The following is a 22,924-nucleotide window of genomic DNA, read 5'->3' on the forward strand; positions in this document are numbered from 1 at the left end:
AGAAAGAAGGAGACTAGCCGGCCGCTGTGAGAGGAGGGGAGAGCGAGGAACAAGAGAGAGGAAGAGAGAAAAATGTGTGTAGGATATACACATATACTTACGGCAGAACGACGTGAAAGAGGGTGGCTTAGCATGAGGGGCGTGGTGGCTCCACCACCCCCATCAAACGACCAGGCAGAAACTACTTTTGGGGTAGCCGACCCACACACCTCCTGCTCTCCACCTCAGTCCCCCTTATGCCCCTTGTCGGTTCGAGGCAAGCCAAGCCAGAGCCAGCCAGCCACCCCTCGCACCCGAAAAATAATTGCGCGTTTCGTGGTCTCTTGATCCGCGCGTAAAAGTAATCCAAACATCGCATAAAAATTATGTTTACGAGTTTCGAATGGGCGCAGGGGTCGGCCCTGCACCGCGCGCCCAAAACGTATCAACAGCCTCTCTCCACTCGCTCGAGTCTAGATAGGGATCTCTCGTTCTAGGAATTTCTCAGATTGTTTAGAACTGCTCGCATGCGAGAGGCGGACCCGGTGCACGCGAGTTACGAGGTGATCGCCCGTACTTTTATGGAGCGTTCTCTCTTATCTCGTCGGCGTCTATTTAATCGGTACTCGTTTATCGTAAGTTTCGGGAGATGGTGACCGACGATACACGAATCGGATTACTACGCTTCCAGCGAATACCGTGACGAATTACTTTTCGAAAAATGATCCAACGGGCGCGAGAACGCGCCGATCCAATCTTACTCTCTGTGATTCTATTTAATTCGACGCTTGCTCGATTCGATACGCGCGAAATCGAAGTTTAAAATATTCCATTAATTTTCGAGCAGCAACGGGAGAAACTGCAGATTTTCTGACGTCTCTTAATTTATGGGATACGTTCGCGGCACACCGGTAAATATTGGATCACGATTTGTGACGCACGGTCACACGAACGGCTCGAGCGCCGCCTCGTAATAACCAGCCGGATTAAATAAGAAAGTAAAAACTCACCTGTTTTCTCCTTGATCTCGCACAAAACCGAAAACAGGGCCGGCTTCATTCTGTGACAGTTCAAGGTGTGTTTCCTGGCGAAACAGACGAGAAAACGTAAGTCGTAGCGTACGACCGAAAAGTATTCGCGATAACGAAACACGAATCCAAAAATATAAGGTAATCCGTACGCGGCGTGTTTGAACGTAAGAAGCGAGAACGTTTTGGCAAACGTTGCACGATCGTGGACCAATAACGCGAAGATAAACGCGGCCTTATCGCGCACTCGTATGCCTGTATACAACCTACGTTACAGCTTGTCATTACCAGTACACGTACTATACTCGTCATTTAATGGTTTACCCGACGCCATAAAATCTTAAAAACCGTCGTAAAAATAATGTTTACTTTCCCCGGAAACGGAATCGTGCCGCGAGACACTTTAAAGCGATCAACATAACCTGTTTTCATCGCATTTTTCTATATATTAATAAACGTAACGCCGAACGACGAAAACTAATCCAGCGTATCATCGTGAAACGGTTTTAGCGAAAATAACGCGCGAAAAAAACCATTGAAAATGGAAATATTTAAACGGGATGGAAACGCGTAAGAAATCGTGTAGAAAATTCGAACACCGAGATATATCTTGGAGGTATTAAAAAATGGCGGCTGATCGGATCTGAAATGGGACCAACCTTGCTTGTGCCTCGTCCAAACTCTGATCGGTGATGTTCATGATTTGTTGAAGTATTTCACCGATATCTTGCTTCCTAGCTTCGGCAGCCTGATCCGGACCCTGTGACGCGGTTCCATCGACGGGACCCATGCTTCCGTACCCGGCGGTATTTTGGGCCCCCTGGCCCTGGTTCCCTCCCATTAGACCAACACCTGATCCACCGTGTTGCAACATCCTGCTAGTTTCATCCATCAACCGTGGACTACACACTGGGAATATTATCCGCCGTCCCTCCTCTTCTTTTCTTGTCTTTTTCTTGGTTTCTTTGTGCCGTCGCAAGAATGAATTCGTTCACGCAGCAGACAACACTCGCGGACTATGGTCTATCGTATACCAGGTGTCGCGGAAAAACACGATCGTAGAAACAACCGTCCCGCTCTTTCACTTAACAATGACGGCGACGACTCCAGTACTTGGAGGAAATACGTTCCATGCACGTGCTCTCTCTCTTTCTCTCTCTCACTCTCTTTCTCTTTCTTTCTCTCTCGCTCTCTCTCTCCCTCTCACTCGTGCGACACTTCATATATGGAAGCCCAGGCAGCAGGCATGCACTTGTAAAAATATAATCTCTCGTAAATAATGTGTACCAAATACTCCTTCGGGGCGATCCACAAAGACAAGGAATTCCTATAATGCGCGGCACGATCGGGTCGCTTGGAGGTTATGCCGCCGTGGCCTTTGTCTCTTACGTATCTCGTTTCGCGTTTTAACTCGTTCTCGCTTCTCTTGATCACTTTTCGTCTCTCGCTTGCTCGCTCACGCTTTCATTCTGCCTCTACCTTTCTGGATGCCCTTCGTTACCCCTTTTACTTCTGTTACAGCTTTGTCTTCGTATCTTGTCTTCTTTGCCTTAGGAGCATTCCACGTTGCGTGACTAATAATCGGTTTCTAGATTGGTATACACACTACGAGGATGATAAAAACGGTGCAGCTTCGGCAGCTTTAAACTTGACGGATTGTCGGATTTTACGTATACACGATTGTGTCGACGGTCGGCGTCGTGCCCGGGCCGCATGCACTCTCCTTTCACTCGCTCCTTCCTTCGCTTGGCAAGGATACGTTGTAGAAGCTGAGGAAAATCGGCGTTCTTCGAGCCATCCGCGCACGGACGTCACACACCAACTCTCCCTCCGCCTTACAAGGCAACGCGCGGACCGACCGTTTCTGTCGCTCTTTTCACTCTTCTCGGCCGCGAGCGACTGGTACGCTCCTGATGCACACGCGTGTACATGCGTCTGTGTGCATATAGAGTGCTTGGTGTGGGTGCGTGCGTGCGCCAATCGGCGGCCATTATAGCCGCCTCGACCAATCAGAGCGTTCGATTCATTTCCTTCTTTCTCCGGCCAAAGCGTGTTCCTCGCTCGCTCTATCGTGTTATTGTCCGCGTGCGCATCCACTTTATTTACGACGCGACCTCGTCGCTTTTCGTAATCCGTTCTCCTTAACCTGTACCGCGTACGTTTCAAATTTCCCCGAACCTTGATAAAAATGTATCAAAACTGATCCTTCGATACACCGTCCGTAAATCCCTTGGAAAATATATAAACAAATTTACGTCTTTTACCTTGTATCCCGACAGGCGCAAACTCCGCCCATTCCTTCGACTTCTTTTTTTTTCCTTCACCACTAACGTTTCATTTAAGAGTTTACGTCATTATTCTACAGAGTTTTACCGAAAAAATAATCAAAACCAAATGGATAATCGTAATCTAGCCTTACTGAATGCTGTGCGAATAAAATGATAGAACTTCGTGCTTGAGAAATGTAAATTACGAGTGCAATAAGGCGCAAGTCCATTACAAAAACATGGCTACGAATTCAACCATTTATAAAACGCGGGAAAATACAAATATTTTATCAGACTTCAATTTTATTGTTCTAAAATTCTTATATTTAAATTCATTTCTATTTCAAATTTCAATTACCATTTAATTTTTCAAAATTAAAAATAAAGATGTTATTGAGTTTCTTTTTTAAGATTAATGTTACATCATAATACGTAACATATTTGTTGAAAAGAAATTTTAATCAAAAAGAAACATTCAAACAGATCTGATATATTCTTGACCATTGTTTAACAAATATTTAACAATAAATATGGTTAACATAACGTTTCAACATACCTATTCCCATGACACTGAGTTTGCGTTCATTTAACCTAGCCTCACTTTGAAGTTATCATCTCCACGTTGCGTTATTCCGTGTCTCGAGTTTTAAAATTTACATTTATTTGTTTACACTGACAATTTCCACAATTCGATTTCAATCTATATTAACCAATTTAATATTTACACTTAAATTTGGAGAGTATCAAAGTATGTTTAAATCTTCGCCGGGTTTACAACAGTGTAACCGATAACATACAACTGCAAACAAAGCGACGTAAGAAAAGCACATTACAAATTGTGATATATTCGACATTTTTTATTTGAATATGGATGTATCAAAGTATTATTCTAGAAGAAATGATGGTTCTTATGTTGTGCATTTTCCTAATTCCGAAGGAACAAGTTTAGATGAAATTAACAAAATATTTTCTGCTTTTGGTAAAGTTTTATCTATTGATGATCGAGGATTGTGCTTTGTAAGATATCAACATCTAATGGATGCAAAAACTTGTGTCGAATCTTTACAAAATCATCCATTTATAAAAATTTTACCGCATAAAAATAAAATATCCACTGAATCTAAACAAAAGCAAAATCTAAACAAGAAGACTAAAGAATCCTGCAAGAGTCAATTAAAAAATACAATGACTAGTAAATCATTCAAGAAAGATGTAGATGATCAGAAATACAGTGAATCTGTCTGTTCTGAAAACAGTTGTACTAATTCGTTAAAAAGTATTGACAATGATAATCATTCCTCTAGAACATCACCCTTAAAACACTTTGTTAACAAAGATACAAAGAGAAATAAAAGTTCACGTGATGAAGATGAAATTCCATCATTGATTTCCAATGACCAAATATTTATGTCTGATAATGAATGTTCTACATGGAATGGAATAGCTGTACCAGCTCATGAAGTAATTGTAGCTAATGTCCATCCTAAATTTGGAATACATTATATACTGCATCTTTTTGAAAAATATAACCCAATATCCGCGTCATTTATGACCGTGGTACCAAAAGCAAAAATAAGATATTGTCATGTTTACTTTCAAACACCTGAAGAAGCTTTAGCAGTCGAGAAAGAATTCGATACGCAAATCTTGCATGGAAACAATCTTATTGTTTTAAGATCACAGAAATTAATGCAGGATATCCTTTTAACATAAATGTGTTTTTTATATTAAATTTTTTGTACAATATAAATGTGTTTTTTTAATGACTTACATACAAATGTTCAATAAAATTGTATCATCGGGTACTAGAACGTAATACAAACAATCATAATTAGATACTGAATTTCTGTACACCTGAACTAATTGTAAAGTTTAAAACATCCTATATACTAGGTTATAGTATTTAAATATGCATAAATGTAATGTATTTCTCAGGTATTTGTTACACTTCATGCTAATTATTTGTAAACGAATAATTATGTAACAACACGTTCTAGATGAAAAATTGTAACAGTTTATGTATAGAAATATTTTTTATGCTCATTTATAATTAAAGACTACCTGCCAGTTATGTTTAGTTAATATACAATACTTTTATAATAAAAATTTATAATTTTTTAAGAGTCTGTTAAACGTCAATTTTGTATGTTCCATAGAATTACGAAAAAGAACAAAACTGATGCTTTGTATCAGATTTCGTCGCAAAGTTTGCCTTTTCATGTAAAAATATATAAAATTGTTAAAGATACAGTTTCAGTGAAGTCCCTTACGATTCTGTACGGACAAAAAGAACATGCTAAACTTTCCCTCCAAATTTGATGCCAATCGATCAACTAAAACTTGAGGTGTATCTGTATTATGGACACACGTCCATAATTTTGTTAATTTTACGAATTAAGGCAATATCCATTATTAAAAATATTTTCCGGGTCATATATTTTTAGAAAATAAAATTTAAAAAAATCGATTTTTTGAAGGTTCTCGACTATAGAATATCGTCTTAACTCCCTCGCTTTATGAGTTTGCGTAGTAAATTCCAATTTCTAACCTATACATTGAAATATTAATTTCTGATAGTGAAAACGTGCTTGTAGTTGCTCTTTTGTAACGCCGTTTTTTATTTACATTCTGATCTCGTACATGTGTGTTGCAAAAAATATGCAGTCAAAACCATTTAACGAAAGTGTTGTCAAGCATTTACTACAACAAGAGAATGACTTCATCTTACAAATATTTTCAAGTACACCGTTGCCTTTTGCTAAACAAGGTTGATATATAATGAAATAAATATAACCTTTAAATTTTCATGACATTTTCAATAACGATAAAAGTTAAAATCTTATTAGTTTCAGGCGAACAGGATCAGTTAGTAACACAGTATGTAAACGCTGCACCAAAAGGTTTGTATTTATTGGCATTTTTGCATTGTATGAAATTCTTTTTCTTTTAAATGTAATTACCTTTTATTACACAGGTAAAGTGTTCCTAAAACTAAGCGGAAACATGAATCGAGCAAACACGTTTAAAGGGCTATATACTAAACTCGAAGGATTAAAGAATGTTAAAAAACTAAAGTATAAAGACAAAAAGATAAAAAGGAATTTGAAAACCAGAATAAAGAAGATTTCAAAGAGGGAAGAACGGGTAATGCAAAACAAGTTGATTAAGACAGAACAAAATGCAGCTGGATTATCTAAAATTAAAAAAGAAGATGGGGAAATGCCAAAAATTCCAAGACCAAAACCTGTGTTTAATTCGGAAGGTAAAATGGTGTTTAGTAAATTTGATTTTTCTGAAATTGGAACTAAAAAAAAACCACCTAAAACTGGAAAAGATCCAAAGAAACTTTTACTTCAATTGAAACAAAAGAAAGAAAAATTTAAAACAATGGAACAATCGGGTGAAAAAGAAAAAGTTCAAGAACTCAAAGAAAAAGATGCATGGAAATCTGTTCTGGCAAAAGCCAGTGGTGAAAAAGTAAGCAAAGCAATATTTAAACTTATGTACATTGTTCGCAACTTTAAGAAAATGTTTAAATATTTTGTATTGTCGTATTGTTACAGGTGAAAGACGATCCTGATTTACTGAAACGCACAATAAGTAAAAATGAACACAAGAAGAAACATAGTGCTAAGAAATGGGAATCTAGATTAGAAAATGTACAGAAAGGACTTCAAAAAAGGCAAGAAAAACGACAAGAAAACATCATGAAACGGAAAAAAGATAATAAATTAAATAAAAAGAAGAAAGCTGCTAAAAAGGGACGCGCGATGCCTGGATTTTAAGTTAAATGTATAAAATAGTATGGTTCAAAGTCATTTATTATCGAAGATTTCTTCTGTGTATTATGCATCATTCATTGTGCATAACCTCCTCAGTTTGTTGCATTAAGAACAACGAAAGACAGATATCGAGCAGTAGGCATAGCTTGTTGCACATGGTAATTCATAATGCTTTATTTACATATTTTGATTTCTGTTTGTACACGATGTTAACAAATTTTTATTCACCCTAATACATTCTTAGCATACACGTACGTTAATAGCTTGTGTCATGTAAAAAGCGGCATGCTATAGCGTGTTATACAACTATGTCGGTACAAAATTTAGTATACATTAATTTCTGTTGCGTGCGCGGAATTTGTTCATAAAGTTTGGTATCTGTTCGTAATGTAAATTTTCTTTGAATCAGTTCACGTTATGGCACTTTCTGCGGTCTCGAAGTTGATTTCGAGATATCGTAGGTATCGATTTCTCTTTGTAGACGTCTTCGTTAGTTCGTTCGAAAGTTTTTAGTAGATGATGGGCAAGTCGAGAACGAGGGCTTCGATATAGCCGCCCTCTTCAACCTCCTGCTAGGTATCTCCAAGAGCAGAACTCACGGCGTTAGCGTGTGTCAATGCCGTCCAAAGCGGACTGTGATCTACGGGCAGTGGTACCGCCGATTTTGATGGTCGAGGAGACCTGGAAAATAAAATAAATGATCACTGTGAAGCGGTGTCTTCTTTCTGTAATATTCGTATTTTATTCTCGACGAGTTATACACGAAATCCCTTCTAACTTTATCGCCAGAAATACTTCATCCACGTTAAGTAATTAAACGAAATGTTGTGTCTGCATTGTGTGATTTCGTCGGGACGATGTCAAGAAGAAATTAAGAACACCTTGGTATGATTCTGAGATATATATCTTGGAATGCTATGTAACACTGTAGGAAACATTCTTTATGAGTCTAAAGTAGAGGAAATATTTCAATTGATAAAGTTAAGCTTAGCAACATGTATTCGATTACAAAGATCGATATTTAAAATGTCGGAATAGGAGACGGGGTCGGCAATGTAGGTTCTGTATGTGTACAGTTTACCACTGAGGAGGTGCACTTCGGGACAATAATTCGTTTTGTGAAAGGGAAAATCACCAGCTCTGGCATCAATTAAAACCCTATCCCCTTCGAGGAGGCATAATGGTTGATGTTTAAGCTAGTAACTTTCCTTTCTCACGGCACGAATCATTGTTTCCAAGTGTATTGAATAAACTTACTTACGCCAAACAAAGTGCAGGATAAATTCACATACGAGTTATAGAATAGATCTAGAAACGGTATAGGGATAGTCTGGATATTCTATGGAAGGTAATGCCTCGTAAGCTGAAGTACCGACATAGCGAAAAATCAGTGGTTATGTAGCGCACTCTACGTCTAAGGATCATTTTAGAAATCATATTCAACTTAACCAACGAAGTGTGTCCGTTAGGAAATCGAAGAATCGTGTCCTTTGTTGCTACATTGACAAACATTTAAATTTAAAGTTAATTTATATACGCGTTGTACATAATGGTCGTATGGTTGTGAAATTAAGGCATTTACATCGCTTATATTATTCATGAATCGCATGGTACATCGAAATTAAACGTTCAAGATACACGGTAAACTGGATGCATAGAATAGACGATACTAGAAAAGTGTAATGACAATAAATTTGTGGGAAATCGAACATTAACTTGGTCTCTTGGTTTTTTGTTTGTTTTAAAGACATAGTTTCTATTCGAAGCATCCTCGATTACATATATCAATAATGTTATTAGAGATACGAGGTTTGGTAGTGATAATTTTTCGTTCAAAAGTACGAATTTCAGTGCGAGGTTAGGCTAGCCCCACCTACCGGCTAATTCGGTGTTCGATGGTTTAAGGCGGGATCGTCATTCGTACCGTAGAAATTGGCGCGATAAGACGTGTCAGGAATTTTACGACAAACGAAGTGAGTTCGCTTTACCTATTGATATCTAATCGTCGTTATTACTCCTACTTACACTTTATCGATGCCTTAATCTAATAGTAATACATTCTTAATTATAAATTCAATTGACATTATGAAAAGATTACAATCGTTTTCGCGGTTTTTTCTCTGTTCTTCACAATGTGCTAATTGGCACTTTTTTTATGAATTACCACGTTTTGCAAGTTACTTTGAGCTTCGTTGTTGCTTAATTATAACAGAGCTACATTTCTATCAACGAATTTTGCTCTAAATTTATCGTATTTTCTGTTAGGGGTTGCTGATCGAAATTTGAGGCGGAGATGCAACGCCATCGACGCCATCTTGGTTACCGTTCAAACGTATCGAAAGTTTACGAAGAATAGGTAACATTTTTAAGTTTATTAAAGCAAAGAAATTATAATTTCGTTGGCTCATGGTTTTTGTATCAAACGGGAAAAGCTTTAAATCAAATTTGTTTGTTATTTCGATCACGATAAATACGATGTAATTAATCTTTTGTAAATTCATTCTTACGAAGCTTTATTATTTATTCGTGTTTATTTTATGATGTTAATTTGAAAGTTTCCTTATAGATTCCTCGCATATCATCGCAGCGTCTGTAGAACCGCAATAGTTCTTCAATAAACTTACCTGATGACTTCTAATCGAGACATCCATAACGTCGTTATATGACAGCATCGTCGCCGGTGTATCATGGAGGTTATTTTGTCTTTGGCATGTATGGCACCCGCGGGAATTCACAACACCCGTGAGTAGTAATATCCTATTTTATTTCTAAATTCAGTGATGTATAATTCATAATACGACGAATGATTTTCACTGGAAATATTCATGGTCGAGAATATGTTAAAATATGAATATGAACACAATAACGTGATATAGCGTCAATCTTTTTCGATAAATTTCTTAATAATATAGATTTGATTAAAATCCATTTTCTTGGCAATTAAATTTTCTCATAGTAATACATATTTAAGTTTGCTCTTAAATTTTTACAATGTCGAGTCATTTTATTTGAAAAGGAAACTAGAGAGAACAAAAGCATATTATTTCGTTAGGATTTTCAGGATAATCTTTCCGTGTTCATTGCCTACGCTCATTCACGTGCTCGGACGTTGGTCGCGTGAGCGAAGGCAATGGACACGATGACTTTGTTCGTAAGGCCTATGATAACACTCCATATAAGACGTTATCTACGTACAATTGTTCAAATAAAATGTACATATTCCTTTGCATATACATTAACCGTGGTACACATTTTGTGGAATATGTACGAGCAGCTTCTCCATTTTAATACAGTATATTTTATCAACGATTATATTATATCAAAGTAATACATGTTAATGTATATTATACATATAAACACGTTCAATGGTCGCCAGCCTTTGTTTAGCCGATTTCAGCCAAGAAGTACGTACCTTTGTTTAGGTTTATCGCATCCGGGCGTTACGCGTGAAAGAGTGTTGTATGTTTACGAGATTGCCTTCCCATTTTGTAAATATTGGACTAGGTAGGTAGGTAGCTTACCTTCTGGAATGCCTGTGCTAGACACAAGTACGTAAACAGGTTGGTCACAGTCTTCGTTCGGTTAGGCGTGTTTTTGCGTGACAAACCTGACCTACAGTTTAATTCGAACAGTCGACGCTGATCCAAGCGGAGCCATTTGCCTTTGGTTTTGCCTTCTGTTCTTCAAATCCCACGCGTGTCGGTTCCTGGACTTATTAATTTTAGTCAAATTTCGTCGAGCCGCGAAACTACTGATTTTTCGCGAGATTGTTACTTCAGTTCGCGGGTCACCAACTTTTCTATATCTCGTTTTGTTAGTTTCGTTCTTCGAACAAACAGACGGGGTCAATCGTGGTTTTTCTTCCGAACAAGACACAGAGTGTTCATAGTGTAAACCTATTCAAATTCGGATTGCAAATAAAAAGAGATGATGAAGAAAAACCCGACCTGGGCGGTACCAAAGCTGGATGTTAATCCGGACTGCTAAGTTCCAGCGCGGTGCTCTGTTCAGGATCCGATCGTTCTTCGACCACGGTGTCCAGATCCAGCGACGGAAAGGCTCTCGATCCTCGATCGCTCCGTAAGGATACTGCTCTCGTTGAACGATCGATTCCGGCTGTCACATACAAATGAAACTTTAATACACATTGAAAGCAATGCACGGGCCTAGTTGCTTGATAATTATTCGCATTAGTGGACACTTGAAATATTTTGCAGTGATTCATAATTTTTCATAATATTTAATTCGTTCAAACGTTCATTCTGCAACGTTATCCGCATAAAAATCTAGGAACATTATCTCGTGTATCTCTCCATGCTCGTTTAACATATTATTTTCAAGCACCAGTTACAGGTTCCGTGTAATTATTTCTGTGGTTCACAGTTTCGTGGTAATATCTCCCAGCATTTAAACAACTGCACCAATTTCCAACAGTCAGATACATTTGTGCTTGACCCGATACTCTTTGTAGAGTTCGAGATATCCGCTAATGTAAATAATTATCGTTGGATCTCGAGTCATTAAGCGTTCTGTTCGACGAACGTCCGCTAATAAGTTCGTGGATAAAAGTGTACGTCAGAAATACGTCATTGGTTAGAATCAGTATCGACTAAATGCATTCTAGTGGAAACATTACGAGTTTCGAACTATATGTCTCAATCGTATAATCGTTCAAATGCATCGCTACGCTTGCAGAGCAAATACTTGAAATTAGTTACATGCGAATTACGATGTCAAATAACGTATTCATGCCACTGCACCGTGAGCCGCGTCAAGACGTAGCAAAGCTGCATAATCGTTCGGCGGGTAAATTGTTCCAACTGCTATTATGTTGAATCATTGTAATCGCGTGGCAAACTCCGCGATGAATTATTTATATCGTTGATAATTCCTGTCGCTTGCTGTTCGAATCAACGAAACCTTAATTAAATTCTATCTTAAGTATACAATGGCAGAAGCGGCGGCGGCAGATAATGGCGCATTAAGAAAAAAGAACCGCGAAGGTTCTGATAAAACTCTAACGTCTCTAGAGACGATATCAAGCAACATTCAGGCTGATAAAAAGTTTTACCTAAATCCTCTTTAGACGCTGCGCTTGACGGGATCATAAAATAAGGGATATATTTCAGTTCGTAGATCTTCGAAGAGAAGTTTATTAATTCTCGGATTACAATCCTTTAAAAAACAAAAAATTCCCAGAGTTTTCCAACGTTCCCTCGTTTCGATTGCTTTCGTTTTTTTAATTCAACGACGTAGCTAAATATGTCAAAATTGTATTTTACGAAGGATCGAGTGAAAATTATGTCCTGTTAGACCCACTATATCGTCTCCTTCATCCGACGTCTGTCCTCGTTGATCGGAACCTTGACTCTTGCGTGTGCCTAACAGCGATCAAAGCGACGCCGTTTGTCAAGTTTCGCAGCCCGTAAATCTAGGAGTCGTAGGACCCTGACGGGTCACAGTAGTTCCTGTGCCGTCACTAACCCGCCATATATCATAGGCGTCGAGTTTACTCGGCGAAAACGAAGCAATCGTGTCGACGAATATTTCCAGATCGTTGTTTCGCAGCGAGATCTATGACCGATGGAATTTATTTTCGAGGTTTGTCAGCGATTCCCCGGGGTCGAAATTCTCGCCTATTACCTTTTACAACTTTTTCTCGCGCAAAGATACGTCGATATCATGTTTCCCATGAATCGATTCATGTAAATATTCCGCGTATGTTAGTGCCCGAGTAAGACGTTCGAGAAATGAATACCTTACATATTTTACACGTATTTTACTGCGTCGTATTTTCGCAGAAAATATGAAACACCTCGTAAAGTATTCGTTTTACGATGATCCTACTTTATTACTTCTACACGTAGATTTAAAACGGGCGCGACTTTTAAATCTCGAAACCAATTTCGCTCGGAACAAAGCCTCGTACTTACCATAAGACCGGTCCCTTTGAACTCCTTCGACCCTCGAAAAAGCAACGCGTTCGATTCGATATATTTTCGGTAATATATTCATCTTTGAATCGAAACGTGTCACCCCGTAGACTCGATAGGTCGCGGAGGCTGAATCTAGGCTCTATCGAGCATCGCTAGTGTAGGTCAAACAAGCTAAGCGTAGATCGAATTCGACCTCCTCTCGGTCTAAAAGCGGAGAGAAAGTTCCCATTTATGGCTGAGAGTAAGCTCAGTATTTAAACTGAGCTCTGAGAGTCGCACCAATTCGTTTATATCGTATTTCAATCACTGTCGGAACGTTGAAGGATCGAGATTAATTTGTATCAATCACGGTAATTCCTATATGTAATTCGATTGTAATTCCTGCACAATTTTGGCCTCTGTTCGAAAATGTAGGCTGGGAATTTCGACTCGTCCCCTATTCCATCTACGAACGATACATCTACATATCGGCAATTACCGACGCTTATGGGACGGAGATAATTGAAACTTATGAAAAACCGATAAAAGCTTTCGCATTTTTTGTCGGTTATTTTGACGGAGATTAATTACTTTCATCGCGGCTCACCGTTGATGCGTTTCGAATATTTCGAAATCGTTGCATGAATTCGGTTATTCGGAGCAACATTCAATCTGGGTTTAACGCTTCTCCATATTCCCTTTACGCGCGTGTATATTTATACGCAGGGTGTTTCACAGGTTTCCGCATACAATTTGCTAACACGTTGTGTCTACGAGTAAGACAAAAATATCGTACGAATGCTTTATTAAAATTTAATAAAAATATGGAGTACGAAGAAAATCGTACGTTTTAATAAGGACTCGCAGTTTCAATTCTTGCTCGCGAAATAACAGTTTACGATCTCGAAGACGTTAAAAGTAGTTATGTTGTTTTGAACTGGAGGAAGTATCGGCGTAAGTTTCTTAATAGAACAGAAAGTGTATTCATATCGTTGGTGCAACTTTTCTCGGCAGAACATTTACGAGTTCACAATTAGATGGCATTTTCGTCGTATTTCTAGCCGGTGTAACGTGTTAACAAAGTTTGCACGGAAACTTGCGGGACACTCTGTACAGCGAAGTCTGTGCTCCGAGCATGTCTGAATACGCGCGTGTACGGGCGGTTTACAAGAGTGTACAAGCGAGTACGTGGAACTGTATGCATTCGAGCGTACAGGTGTACGTACGCATTCAATGTATCTAGGTAGAAAAGCGACCACGGTAGCTGTTAAAGAGGCTGGCTAGAGAGGGGAGAAGGGGTGGTTCTAAAATACAAATGTTCCATGACCTCGTTCCGTTTTCGTTGCATAATACGCGCGTGCACAAACGTATCCCTTAAAGATTCGCACCGGTTTAATTACGAATTTCACAATAGCGTCGCAAACGTGCTCGTTTTTTTTTTCTAAACGAAAACCACAATAAAGATAACTCGACCCAGAAATCTTTCCTTTCGACAACTCTTTTTAACGCGAACGTTTTCGAACATCCGTCATCCGTTAAATCCAGGCCCCTTTGTACCGTCGTCGTGACGCGTGACAGAACAGAAGGAGAAAGTGGATTCCACGAGGAGTCGAGCTCGCTGGCGAAACTCACCTAAACGATGAACAGGGCTGAAACGAACTAGGCTCAGGGCACCGTGGTCCAGGTCACAGTTTCTTCTTCTGGCGCGTTCCCTCGCGAGCTTCGCTCTTCTTCTCAGGCAACAGATGACCATCAGTGCCAGCAACGGAAAGCCTAGGATACACGACACTATCGGGATGATGATGCTCTCCGGGGTCACTGGAAAACCAGAATTCAATTTTTAGACTCGACGATAGCTTGCATAATTGTATTTCGCGCCGCGAAGATCTGGGATACTCGGTATATTCGGGGCTTGATCTCGATTCCGATTGAATTTCGATAGGTTTCGAATGTCCATCGATCGTACCGTATAAATACCTCCCCGGGCATATGCTCTCTTATTTCCCCGCGTTGGATCGACGCCAGATTCGCGGGCGTATATACTCCCTTAACGAAGCCGTATTATACTCGCCCTCGAGACAATTTCTGCGAGTTTAACTTGTTAAACGAACTGACTGGAACGGAGAATAAATGACGCGGTTGCCAACCGCTTCGCGAAACCAACAAGTTTCCAGGGTCGAAAGGCAATACCGAATCTTGGAACGAACGCGAGCGATTTACGCAACGGAGTGAATAATTTAGGACACGTATTACACAACAATGGGTACCGCCGTACAAAGCTGCCCCCGGATACAGGCGAGAACGGCTTAGAAGCGGAACGAGGTTTTAACGAAACCGGCGTCCATTGAATTTAGATTTAACACCGGGTTACGCGGATTCCAGACGCGATGTAATTTATACGCCTGTAGACGTTGTGTACAACGATGAATCGCCGTGGTTCATTTTCGAGGTTTCGCTCTCAGAAACAGCGAGCTATCATCGTGCTTTACGCTCGCTGAAATTATAAGGGAGATCTTCAACAAGCGGAAACTACACGGTAATAAACTGGCGCTCGTTGAAGTCGCTTCACAGAGCCAATTTTCCCGACGGTGCCGCGCGCGCGCTTGAATAGAATGTTAATTGCAAACTGTGCCTAAACGTATGCGAAACAACCAGGCGGTGCCAAGGGTGATATGGATTTAGATCTATCCAAAGATTCGCGTCTCGATGTTCCGTTCGTGCAATCCCGGGTTTCAGAGTCACCGCGGAGACTACGTGAAATGAACCTGCGTAAGACGTTTCGCCTCTTTTGCAATCTCTCTCGCCGGATCGTGCGGATTTGGCTTTGATCATAGATCTCTTTGAGACTCTGATCGGGAATTTGCATAACGACACCCCAGGAATCGATAGACACGTATGAATCTTCTCGAGGATGGGAGCTATTTCGAATTGCAGTGAAATCGAATTACTACCCTTTTTATTTTCTGTATTTTTATATACTGGAAGCTAACGTAGAATCTTCGTCCCTATATATTTCGTAATTGCATTAGCCTTTTATTCTCCACTGACCCTTGACCCTCGAAATCGACGAGCATCCACTTGCTTCGTTGCTTCTTTAAGTACACAGTCCGTGGCTCCCTCGCGCAAAGATTTCAACGAGACACTTGACTCTTTAGCAAACCCTTTAAGTCCACGAAAAGTCCGACTTTCAAGGAAAATCCGCGAGGAAATTTTATTTGTCTTCCTCCCACGATTCTAAGGACGAAAGTTTTCTATCGTTGAAAAGGATTTGGTAACGTATTTCTAAAAATTGCGACCGACGCGACTAGAAAAGTTCAACGATACAATTTTTCAATTCGGTTGATTTCCATGTAATTGAATCGTTCCGTGATAATGAAAGCAATCCTTTTTCGCCCGTCAACCGTTTGAGCTTCTGCGATTTTTGCGCAAATAACTAAATTAATTAAAAATTTCGAGCATAGTTTTGGACGTCAACGTCTGACCGTCGCATTTAAAACTGGCGATCCGGTAAAAGTACAAAAGGAGAATATTTCGAGGGCATTTTTATCGCGTGCAAAATGCAGCATTCGTTCTACGATTATTCCTCCGTGTTCGTCGACTCATTTTCGTTTAAAAATGTTCAATAGTTGACTGACGATCGTACAAAAGAGGCGGAGATTAAAATTAAAAATGTCAGAACTTTTTCAAACGATCGCACGAATCGCTGTTCGTAGTATTATGCGATACAGCGGGATATGAAAAAATAAATCTTACCTGTTGGATATACTAAGATCGTTGGTCTCTTCGATTGTGGGATCGTGGGCATAGTTGGTCGTCCTGCTCTCACCTCGACCGACATTTTTCTTCCGATCTGGAACAGAATCGGTCCCTCGAAATAACCAAACTCCCTAATCACGCTACGCCGTGATCAAAAAGTCGCGGGTATCAAGGTCTCGACCAAGCCTGCTTCTCGACGTGTGTTCGTTTTCGTTTGTGAGAGATTTATCCCCGTTCATTATTCGGCGCGTTCCATTTCTTACGAGAGAAAAGTCAAAGCAGCCTCTGGCGTTTCGTCGGTTTTCTAATTTTTCCTCCGTCCTTTTCATTTTTCAACGAAGCGCCGAGGTCGAGAGATCGTCCGTAGACAAGAATGCAAAGTTCTAGAGTTTTGCTTTGACATCGTTTCCGGTAGTAATTACGCGTCTTGCCTTTTTCCTCGTTAGTCTCGTGCCACGCGACTAGACTGTGTGATCTCTGCATGGTTTATCGCGAAACGAAACACCGCGTACGCGTACGTATAAATTCTGTCTCGTGCGAGCTTCTATAAACGAAGAGAATTCTGCACGATCGATTGGTTTTTCGGGCTCGTCAACATTACCCAATTATTAAAGATGAATTTCACAAACATTTGGAAGACCAATCGATTCGATGTGAACGTCGTAACAATTTTAGCGCGATATTATCGGAAAATGCTTTTAAAATATTTCGTCCCTTTGCGCTTTCATATTTGCACGAAGTCGGATTTTCTTTGTGTCGCCTCGTTCGAAGCAAAATGTCGCGAGAGATTGGATGCAGAAGCAGACGCAAGAGTTCGGATGCCTTCTATGGAGCCAGAGATTAAAGAGCTTTGTAAAAATGCAGAATAATGTCACGTATCTCGTTAAACGATTCTTCGTCGAACAAATTTTTAACAAGTAATCGATCGATATATTATAATTAAATGTACGAAAGCTCTTTTAGGCTCTATAGAAATACATGTTTCGCACGCGTTGCTCTATACAGCCATTATTTATAATTTTGTTCTTAAAAAATATCGTTTTTCGGCGGCGATGGTTTTTAAATCATTGCAGAATTCCGTTTTATCGCGCGAAGAGCTCCCATTGATACACGAGAATTGACTTTTCACCTGCTCGGGACGAAAGCGCCATTTGTCTTCGCCCTTTGTTTTCGCGACACTTTTTCCCCCGTCGCTTCCACTCTTCTTTCCCTTCTCTGCACTCAGAAAAGCAATAATGCTTGAACGTGCTGGTGTGAATATCGAGAAAGCGTGGAAACGTCTGTCTGTGTGAAGACTTCTACGATTTCCTCGGTCCTGAATTCTCTTAACGGTAGGTTATTGCGAGAGGACTTAATTTATCCCGGGGAAATAGCCTGAGGAACGATTCTAATTCTGGTTTCCCGGATGTGATCGTACGCGATTCCGCCGATCGTTGCCCTTAATGCGTTTAAAACAACCGTCAAAACGTGTTTTTAATTTAATCACGTCGTCCGAAAAAATTACCACGATTCGGATCAATTTGTTCTCGTTAAATAAGCGCGTACTTTTTATTATTTGCAACGGTGGTACGAAACGTATACGTGGAAACGGTTTGTTGGTGCTCGAAGAAGGAGAAATTCAATTGCAATTGGAAAACAAGAGCAGCCGCGCCCTCTCAGTGTTAATTATCGCGCCACATCTAATCATCCTACTCGAATCGAAGCTCATTCCGCTAAGTACAGTCGAGTTTAATTCCCCGGGCGACGCGACGGGGGTGGCTCGTTAGCTTTCGAAACTACTCGGAGGAACGTCTCGTTTCCGGGCCGCGCCAGATATCTGTACTTCCACCTTCCTTTTAGTCCTCGTGCAGTTTTTACGCTACCCGAATATTGCCCCTATAAATTGTCCTACATACGCGTCCTCGCTCGAAAGAGCCCGGTCGAACACGAGCCCCCTGGGAACCCCGACCCCGATGGAGAGGAGCTGTTATCGTACCTCAAAGAGGCGGTTCCGAAACGACAAACAATTTTCTCTATTCCCTATTCGAGACGTATGTACGCCGTCTCTTTTGCGTTACGATTATTTTACGAGCTGAAAAAGATAAAAGATAGCTTGCATCCTATGGATCACGCAGATCAGCGACGAAGAATCTTTGTTAATTTCCATACCTTTTCATGGTTGAAAACGTCTAATAAAGGACCACTTTTAAAAAGGACTTTTCTACCATCGTCTAGAGGAAACTTGGACTTCTTCCAAAGTATTGATCGCGACGATTCCTTATCCTGCGAGTTTCAGAGCTATCGAATAGATTCACCCGGTACAATCCGGAAATTCGAAATCACTTTCATTGTGATCCGAGATTTCGCGAAGTCTGCTCGAAAGTAGGTCGTTCAATTTTCACCGGGATGCAACACCTGCATCGCGTATTACACGCTACGAAAAGTAACTCTATTTTCTAATCTTCGACACCTTCGATAATCTCTGCAATTTGGATTTACAATTTTTTCTCCACACTTCACGCGAACGGGAGCGAGCCAATAGCGTCGAAGATCTCTTCCCCCGAGGGGGCGAAACGGTACAGTGCACCTTGCGAAAAAGCTGCATTTGCATCATCCTCGAGTTACGTCCGCCTTATCGTCGTTGGCGCAGAGCGTGGCCACTTCGATTATTTCGCGGCGCAGCTTGTGGCCCGCTATTAATTTCGTGGATCCGCGAAAACGGCTCGCGAGGAAAACGCTAGTCCGCGATACGCAATTTAGATAGCCCCGTTATCTACGTTATCAGCCCGTGTGCCGCGTATTTCGCGCGTTGCAAATTAACGAGCGTGTTTTCGATCACCGCGCGTCCATGGCTGGACCTAGGATTGCGCTACGGAAATCTCTTAAGCTAAATTATCGCTGCATTCCATCTTCCACACTCTAAACAAAGAGCCTTCTTTGGATCAAATGGGCTAAATTTGGATTGCAAATTAAAGTACTGTATTTTGAAAAACCAAACGCAACGAAATACACACGTGAGCTATCGTGTACACGGTCGCCGTTTCTATTATGTTTTCCTCCGTTGCTCAGCCTAGGGGCTACATTTGTCGTTGGAATTCGATCGAAACACGAAACTCCTGACGGATTCCCGAAACAGTGGACGCACGCGTGTGCCTTTGAACGCGCACCCCCAAAGCGTTATCTCTATTTTCTCTGAGGCGTGTACAAGCTTTCGAACAATCCCCAGCGGTTCTGCCTTGCTAAACCATGGAATTAAAATTGGATGCTGCGGGCCATGGAACGTACAAGGTTCGTAGTTCGTCGCCGGTATCGTTAAACGAAACGTTTCCAGATCGATCTTTAATTCGCGACGAATCGTCTGTTTCGAATTTCGTTTCCGGGGGGCTCGATAGATATTTCCCGCCGTTCGATATTTACTCGGCACACCGTTGAAGTTTCGCGGGATTCGAAGAACGCGGGTAAAATTGGAAGAACCGATACGAGCAGCAATTTTCCAGGGTCTATTTCGACGGGAGGAATGGTCGATCGCAGTCGCTCGATTCCCCCGGAGCTTCCATTAATTAAAGCTCTGTTCGCGATTACATCGTGGTTAAACCGTTCCGGGTTTCGCTCTTTCGCGTTTCGAATTCCGTTGCTGTTGTTCGCGTGCTCGTCTTCCAGCGAAACTTCGTCTTTAACCTTTCGGCCAGCACCTCTGGGGATGACATCGAATCTCGTCCGGCTATACGTAAGTCGCAATTTCGAGTGACTGGGTTCAAAAGGTTGCGGTCGATGTTTACCGGAAAGTTTAGGCGAGCCTGGGCAGAGGTCCCGTGTCGTCGTCGAATTTTGGTTCCCGCGATATCATCCGCCGAGGTTCCTGCCTTTATTAAACTCGTCGTTTGAATATTTATCGCCGGAGTATTGGAGTTTGCCCTTTCGTTGGACGAAGTGCATCGATAAAGGCTTCGGTCGGAACGACATGCCTGGTTAAACGTAGTTAACTCGCTTCCGTGAAATATTGTCCCGCGAACAAGATTAAGACCGATATGTTTTACGCGCTTTGCATATCGAATTTCCCCGTAAGTGAATCGAGTCGCGAAAATCGAATTTGGGCGAACATTGACTTTGCATCGTGCGCGCGTACCAAGCGAAATTACTATAATATTTTCATACACGGTAATTAATCGACGCGAGGTGCTTAATTCGTTTAAATTCTTTCGAGGTTCGTTCAATAAAAGGGAGCATCCTCGCTGAAAATCCTATCCAGGATCGCTTCTCTTGCATCCCCCGCGCGAACGGTAGTTCTCCGACGATTCGAGCCACCGCCATTGTGACCCTTGAGGTAATTGTTCCACTAACTAACGTTGGGCCATTTTCTGTATTTGACACGAGCGCTATTGGGAGAGGCGATTCTGAATCGTGAGCTTTAGGGTTATCTGCCACGGAGTGTGGGTAACGTTCGCCCGTAAATCAAGGGAAATGGTTCCATTCGGAGCGGCTCTATCGAGAAAGAGGTCTGAAAAGTAACCTTTAAAAATATTACCGATTGGACAGGATCTGAATGGAAAGTAGTCGCATTTATCCGCGTCGGATCCGATGGTCGTTTTAAAAGTTGGCCCGCTATTTTGAGTTTTCCGACGAAAATCCTCTCTATCTAGAAACTTCAGTTTTGGGAACGGACAGCACGATTTTCGTTTCATTAAAAATTGCTGCCGGCGTCGAGCCTCTCGCGGAAAAATTTCATCACGATTCCCCGTGTTATCCGTTTCACGGCGAGAAGCGAGGTAGCTTTTTTTGAAATTAACTTTGGCAAACTGCGCGACCCATCCACGCCAAACTTACAGGATATAAAACGAACGACATTTCAAGATACGTAATCAAAAGTCAGCGTCGATCGGTTCGATCCAATATTTATCGAGGATGTTCAATTTGGGCGAAAGTCTAAATAAGCCAATCTTCGGTTAGTACCTGGAAGGAAATTGTCGGTCGGACGAAGATTAATCGAGGCTCCTCGACGCGAACGAAATGTACGGAGTAATTGAGGGATTATCGAAGGCGGGTACAGAACGTCGTTAAGGTGTTTCTATAATAGCACCCGGGATTAACGGTGTCGCCGTAAAAAAGGGACGCGGTGCCGGTAATTTTTTAATCCCTTCGAACAGACTCGTCCGTCGAAAGTCTCTAATTAAACGGGCCTACTCATCGTTTTTGCTCCCGATATTAAAAGAAACTGCTTCCCGTGCAATGATATAACCCAGTCAAAGGAGTTTACGGAACGTGATGTAAAACTTTTTAAAAGGGATTACTCGATCCAGGCTCTAGCGAACGAAGCTCGCTACGCGGTCGATATTCGACGCTCTCTGTTACGTTGCGTTCTCGTTGCGTCGTCGTCGATATCCTTGCCTCTGCCTCGTTAATTAACCGTTTTATTCATTACGTAACACTCCTCCGTTGATTAAATAAACAGCAAATCTCGAGAGGATACCTGTAACGTGACGCAGGGAATCGTTTCTTCAAACGTATTCAAAATCAGTCGAGTCTACCATAGTTTGATCGAACCGCAAACGATCGAGAAGCGTGCCTATCGAATATCACTAGATTCCAATATTTTCCTTTGGGATAGTCTGTAAATCCTCCCATCTTCTCCAAAGTTTCGCGGGTTTGTTTGACGCGAGTCTCCATATTACGTGAACGCGATCGAGTCCGTGTATCCTGCACCTGGTGCAAAAGAATTCTGGATCGCGATGAGAAATATGACACGAAGGACTCTAAACGTTCGACCCATTTTCTTCCGTTCCACGAAATTTGAACTGCTTCGAATAAACATAAAGTATCGCAATATCAATCAAACGGACGGAAACAGCCGGTTTACGACGACGCATACGAAATGCTTATCAGAATTCGGTTACGTGGCCCCGAGCGTTCTCTCATTTCGATTCGTTTTATTAAATTTTTAATATGTTTCCTGCTGACTCGACGGGGATGAACTGATTTCTCACTCGAGTTCACATCGATGAATAAAAGATAAACTGCTTGATCGTTGCCCGAATAAGAGTAGACAGATCGATCGCGGAGTCGTAGATTATTATCCTCGCCATTATCGTTACCGTTGCCGTTATTTGATACCCATTCGCGATTGTTTACGCGGTGCAATTGGTTTCGAACGAATTACAATCATCCGGGAGTGTTCGACGTTTCGTTCGAGCGCATCCTCTAATGAGAAACATCGAAAGCCG

The 22,924-nt window shown here is 41.1% G+C and overlaps 4 protein-coding genes across 16 annotated transcripts in view; 2 read left to right on the forward strand and 2 right to left on the reverse strand.

Annotated features, from left to right (window-relative positions):
- LOC122398505 (homeobox protein extradenticle) overlaps nucleotides 1-3,958 on the reverse strand; it is a 40,323-nt gene extending 36,365 nt beyond the window's left edge. For 7 of the 10 annotated variants that reach the window (XR_006259192.1, XM_043398427.1, XM_043398426.1 and 4 more), the window contains exons 1-2: nucleotides 1,667-3,461; nucleotides 990-1,063 (exon numbers count right to left, since the gene is read on the reverse strand). Coding sequence is in view for 9 of the 10 variants with exons in the window: in XM_043398427.1 (XP_043254362.1) it covers nucleotides 990-1,063; nucleotides 1,667-1,899 (307 nt within the window). In the remaining variant the exon portion in view is untranslated. Of the gene's footprint in view, nucleotides 1-989; nucleotides 1,064-1,666; nucleotides 3,462-3,830 lie in introns of those variants that run through there. The other 3 variants (XM_043398422.1, XM_043398424.1, XM_043398423.1) reach the window with 3 other exon arrangements.
- A 178-nt stretch (nucleotides 3,959-4,136) lies between these two features.
- On the forward strand, nucleotides 4,137-4,998 carry LOC122398507. The gene has a single exon (XM_043398432.1). The coding sequence runs from the start codon at nucleotides 4,142-4,144 to the stop codon at nucleotides 4,985-4,987; it is 846 nt and encodes a 281-aa protein (XP_043254367.1). The 5' UTR covers nucleotides 4,137-4,141; the 3' UTR covers nucleotides 4,988-4,998.
- Nucleotides 4,999-5,851: 853 nt separating this feature from the next.
- LOC122398506 (surfeit locus protein 6 homolog) lies at nucleotides 5,852-9,726 on the forward strand. Of its 2 annotated transcripts, XR_006259193.1 has the most exons (6): nucleotides 5,852-6,041; nucleotides 6,121-6,174; nucleotides 6,249-6,751; nucleotides 6,838-7,066; nucleotides 9,322-9,412; nucleotides 9,623-9,726. XR_006259193.1 is itself a non-coding variant. In XM_043398431.1 (4 exons), the coding sequence occupies exons 1-4, from the start codon at nucleotides 5,915-5,917 to the stop codon at nucleotides 7,057-7,059; spliced, it is 906 nt and encodes a 301-aa protein (XP_043254366.1). In that variant the 5' UTR covers nucleotides 5,852-5,914; the 3' UTR covers nucleotides 7,060-7,695. The 2 variants fall into 2 exon arrangements, 1 of the variants encoding a protein (XP_043254366.1); XM_043398431.1 differs by lacking the exons at nucleotides 9,322-9,412; nucleotides 9,623-9,726 and having other exon boundaries at nucleotides 6,838-7,695.
- Nucleotides 7,608-22,924, reverse strand: part of LOC122398508 — a 34,397-nt gene continuing 19,080 nt past the window's right edge. For 2 of the 3 annotated variants that reach the window (XM_043398435.1, XM_043398433.1), the window contains exons 2-5: nucleotides 16,725-16,821; nucleotides 14,604-14,789; nucleotides 11,004-11,172; nucleotides 7,608-7,737 (exon numbers count right to left, since the gene is read on the reverse strand). In XM_043398435.1, coding sequence (XP_043254370.1) covers nucleotides 11,027-11,172; nucleotides 14,604-14,789; nucleotides 16,725-16,809 — 417 coding nt within the window. In that variant the 5' untranslated portion in view covers nucleotides 16,810-16,821 and the 3' untranslated portion in view covers nucleotides 7,608-7,737; nucleotides 11,004-11,026. Of the gene's footprint in view, nucleotides 7,738-11,003; nucleotides 11,173-12,127; nucleotides 12,146-14,603; nucleotides 14,790-16,724; nucleotides 16,822-22,924 lie in introns of all 3 variants that reach the window. The other variant, XM_043398434.1, reaches the window with a different exon arrangement.

Source organism: Colletes gigas, unplaced genomic scaffold (assembly GCF_013123115.1).
Source record: "Colletes gigas isolate AHSC1104 unplaced genomic scaffold, ASM1312311v1 Colletes_gigas_Sc00011, whole genome shotgun sequence".
NCBI lineage: Eukaryota > Metazoa > Arthropoda > Insecta > Hymenoptera > Colletidae > Colletes > Colletes gigas.

Excerpts from the sequence above, each read along its gene's own strand:
- LOC122398507 (XM_043398432.1), top strand. The coding sequence starts at position 4,142 with ATGGATGTATCAAAGTATTATTCTAGAAGAAATGATGGTTCTTATGTT.
- LOC122398506 (XM_043398431.1), top strand. The coding sequence starts at position 5,915 with ATGTGTGTTGCAAAAAATATGCAGTCAAAACCATTTAACGAAAGTGTT. Across the intron at positions 6,042-6,120 it reads GTTGCCTTTTGCTAAACAAG|TTTCAGGCGAACAGGATCAG; the intron begins GTTGATATATAA and ends AAATCTTATTAG. Across the intron at positions 6,752-6,837 it reads CAAAAGCCAGTGGTGAAAAA|GTGAAAGACGATCCTGATTT; the intron begins GTAAGCAAAGCA and ends GTATTGTTACAG.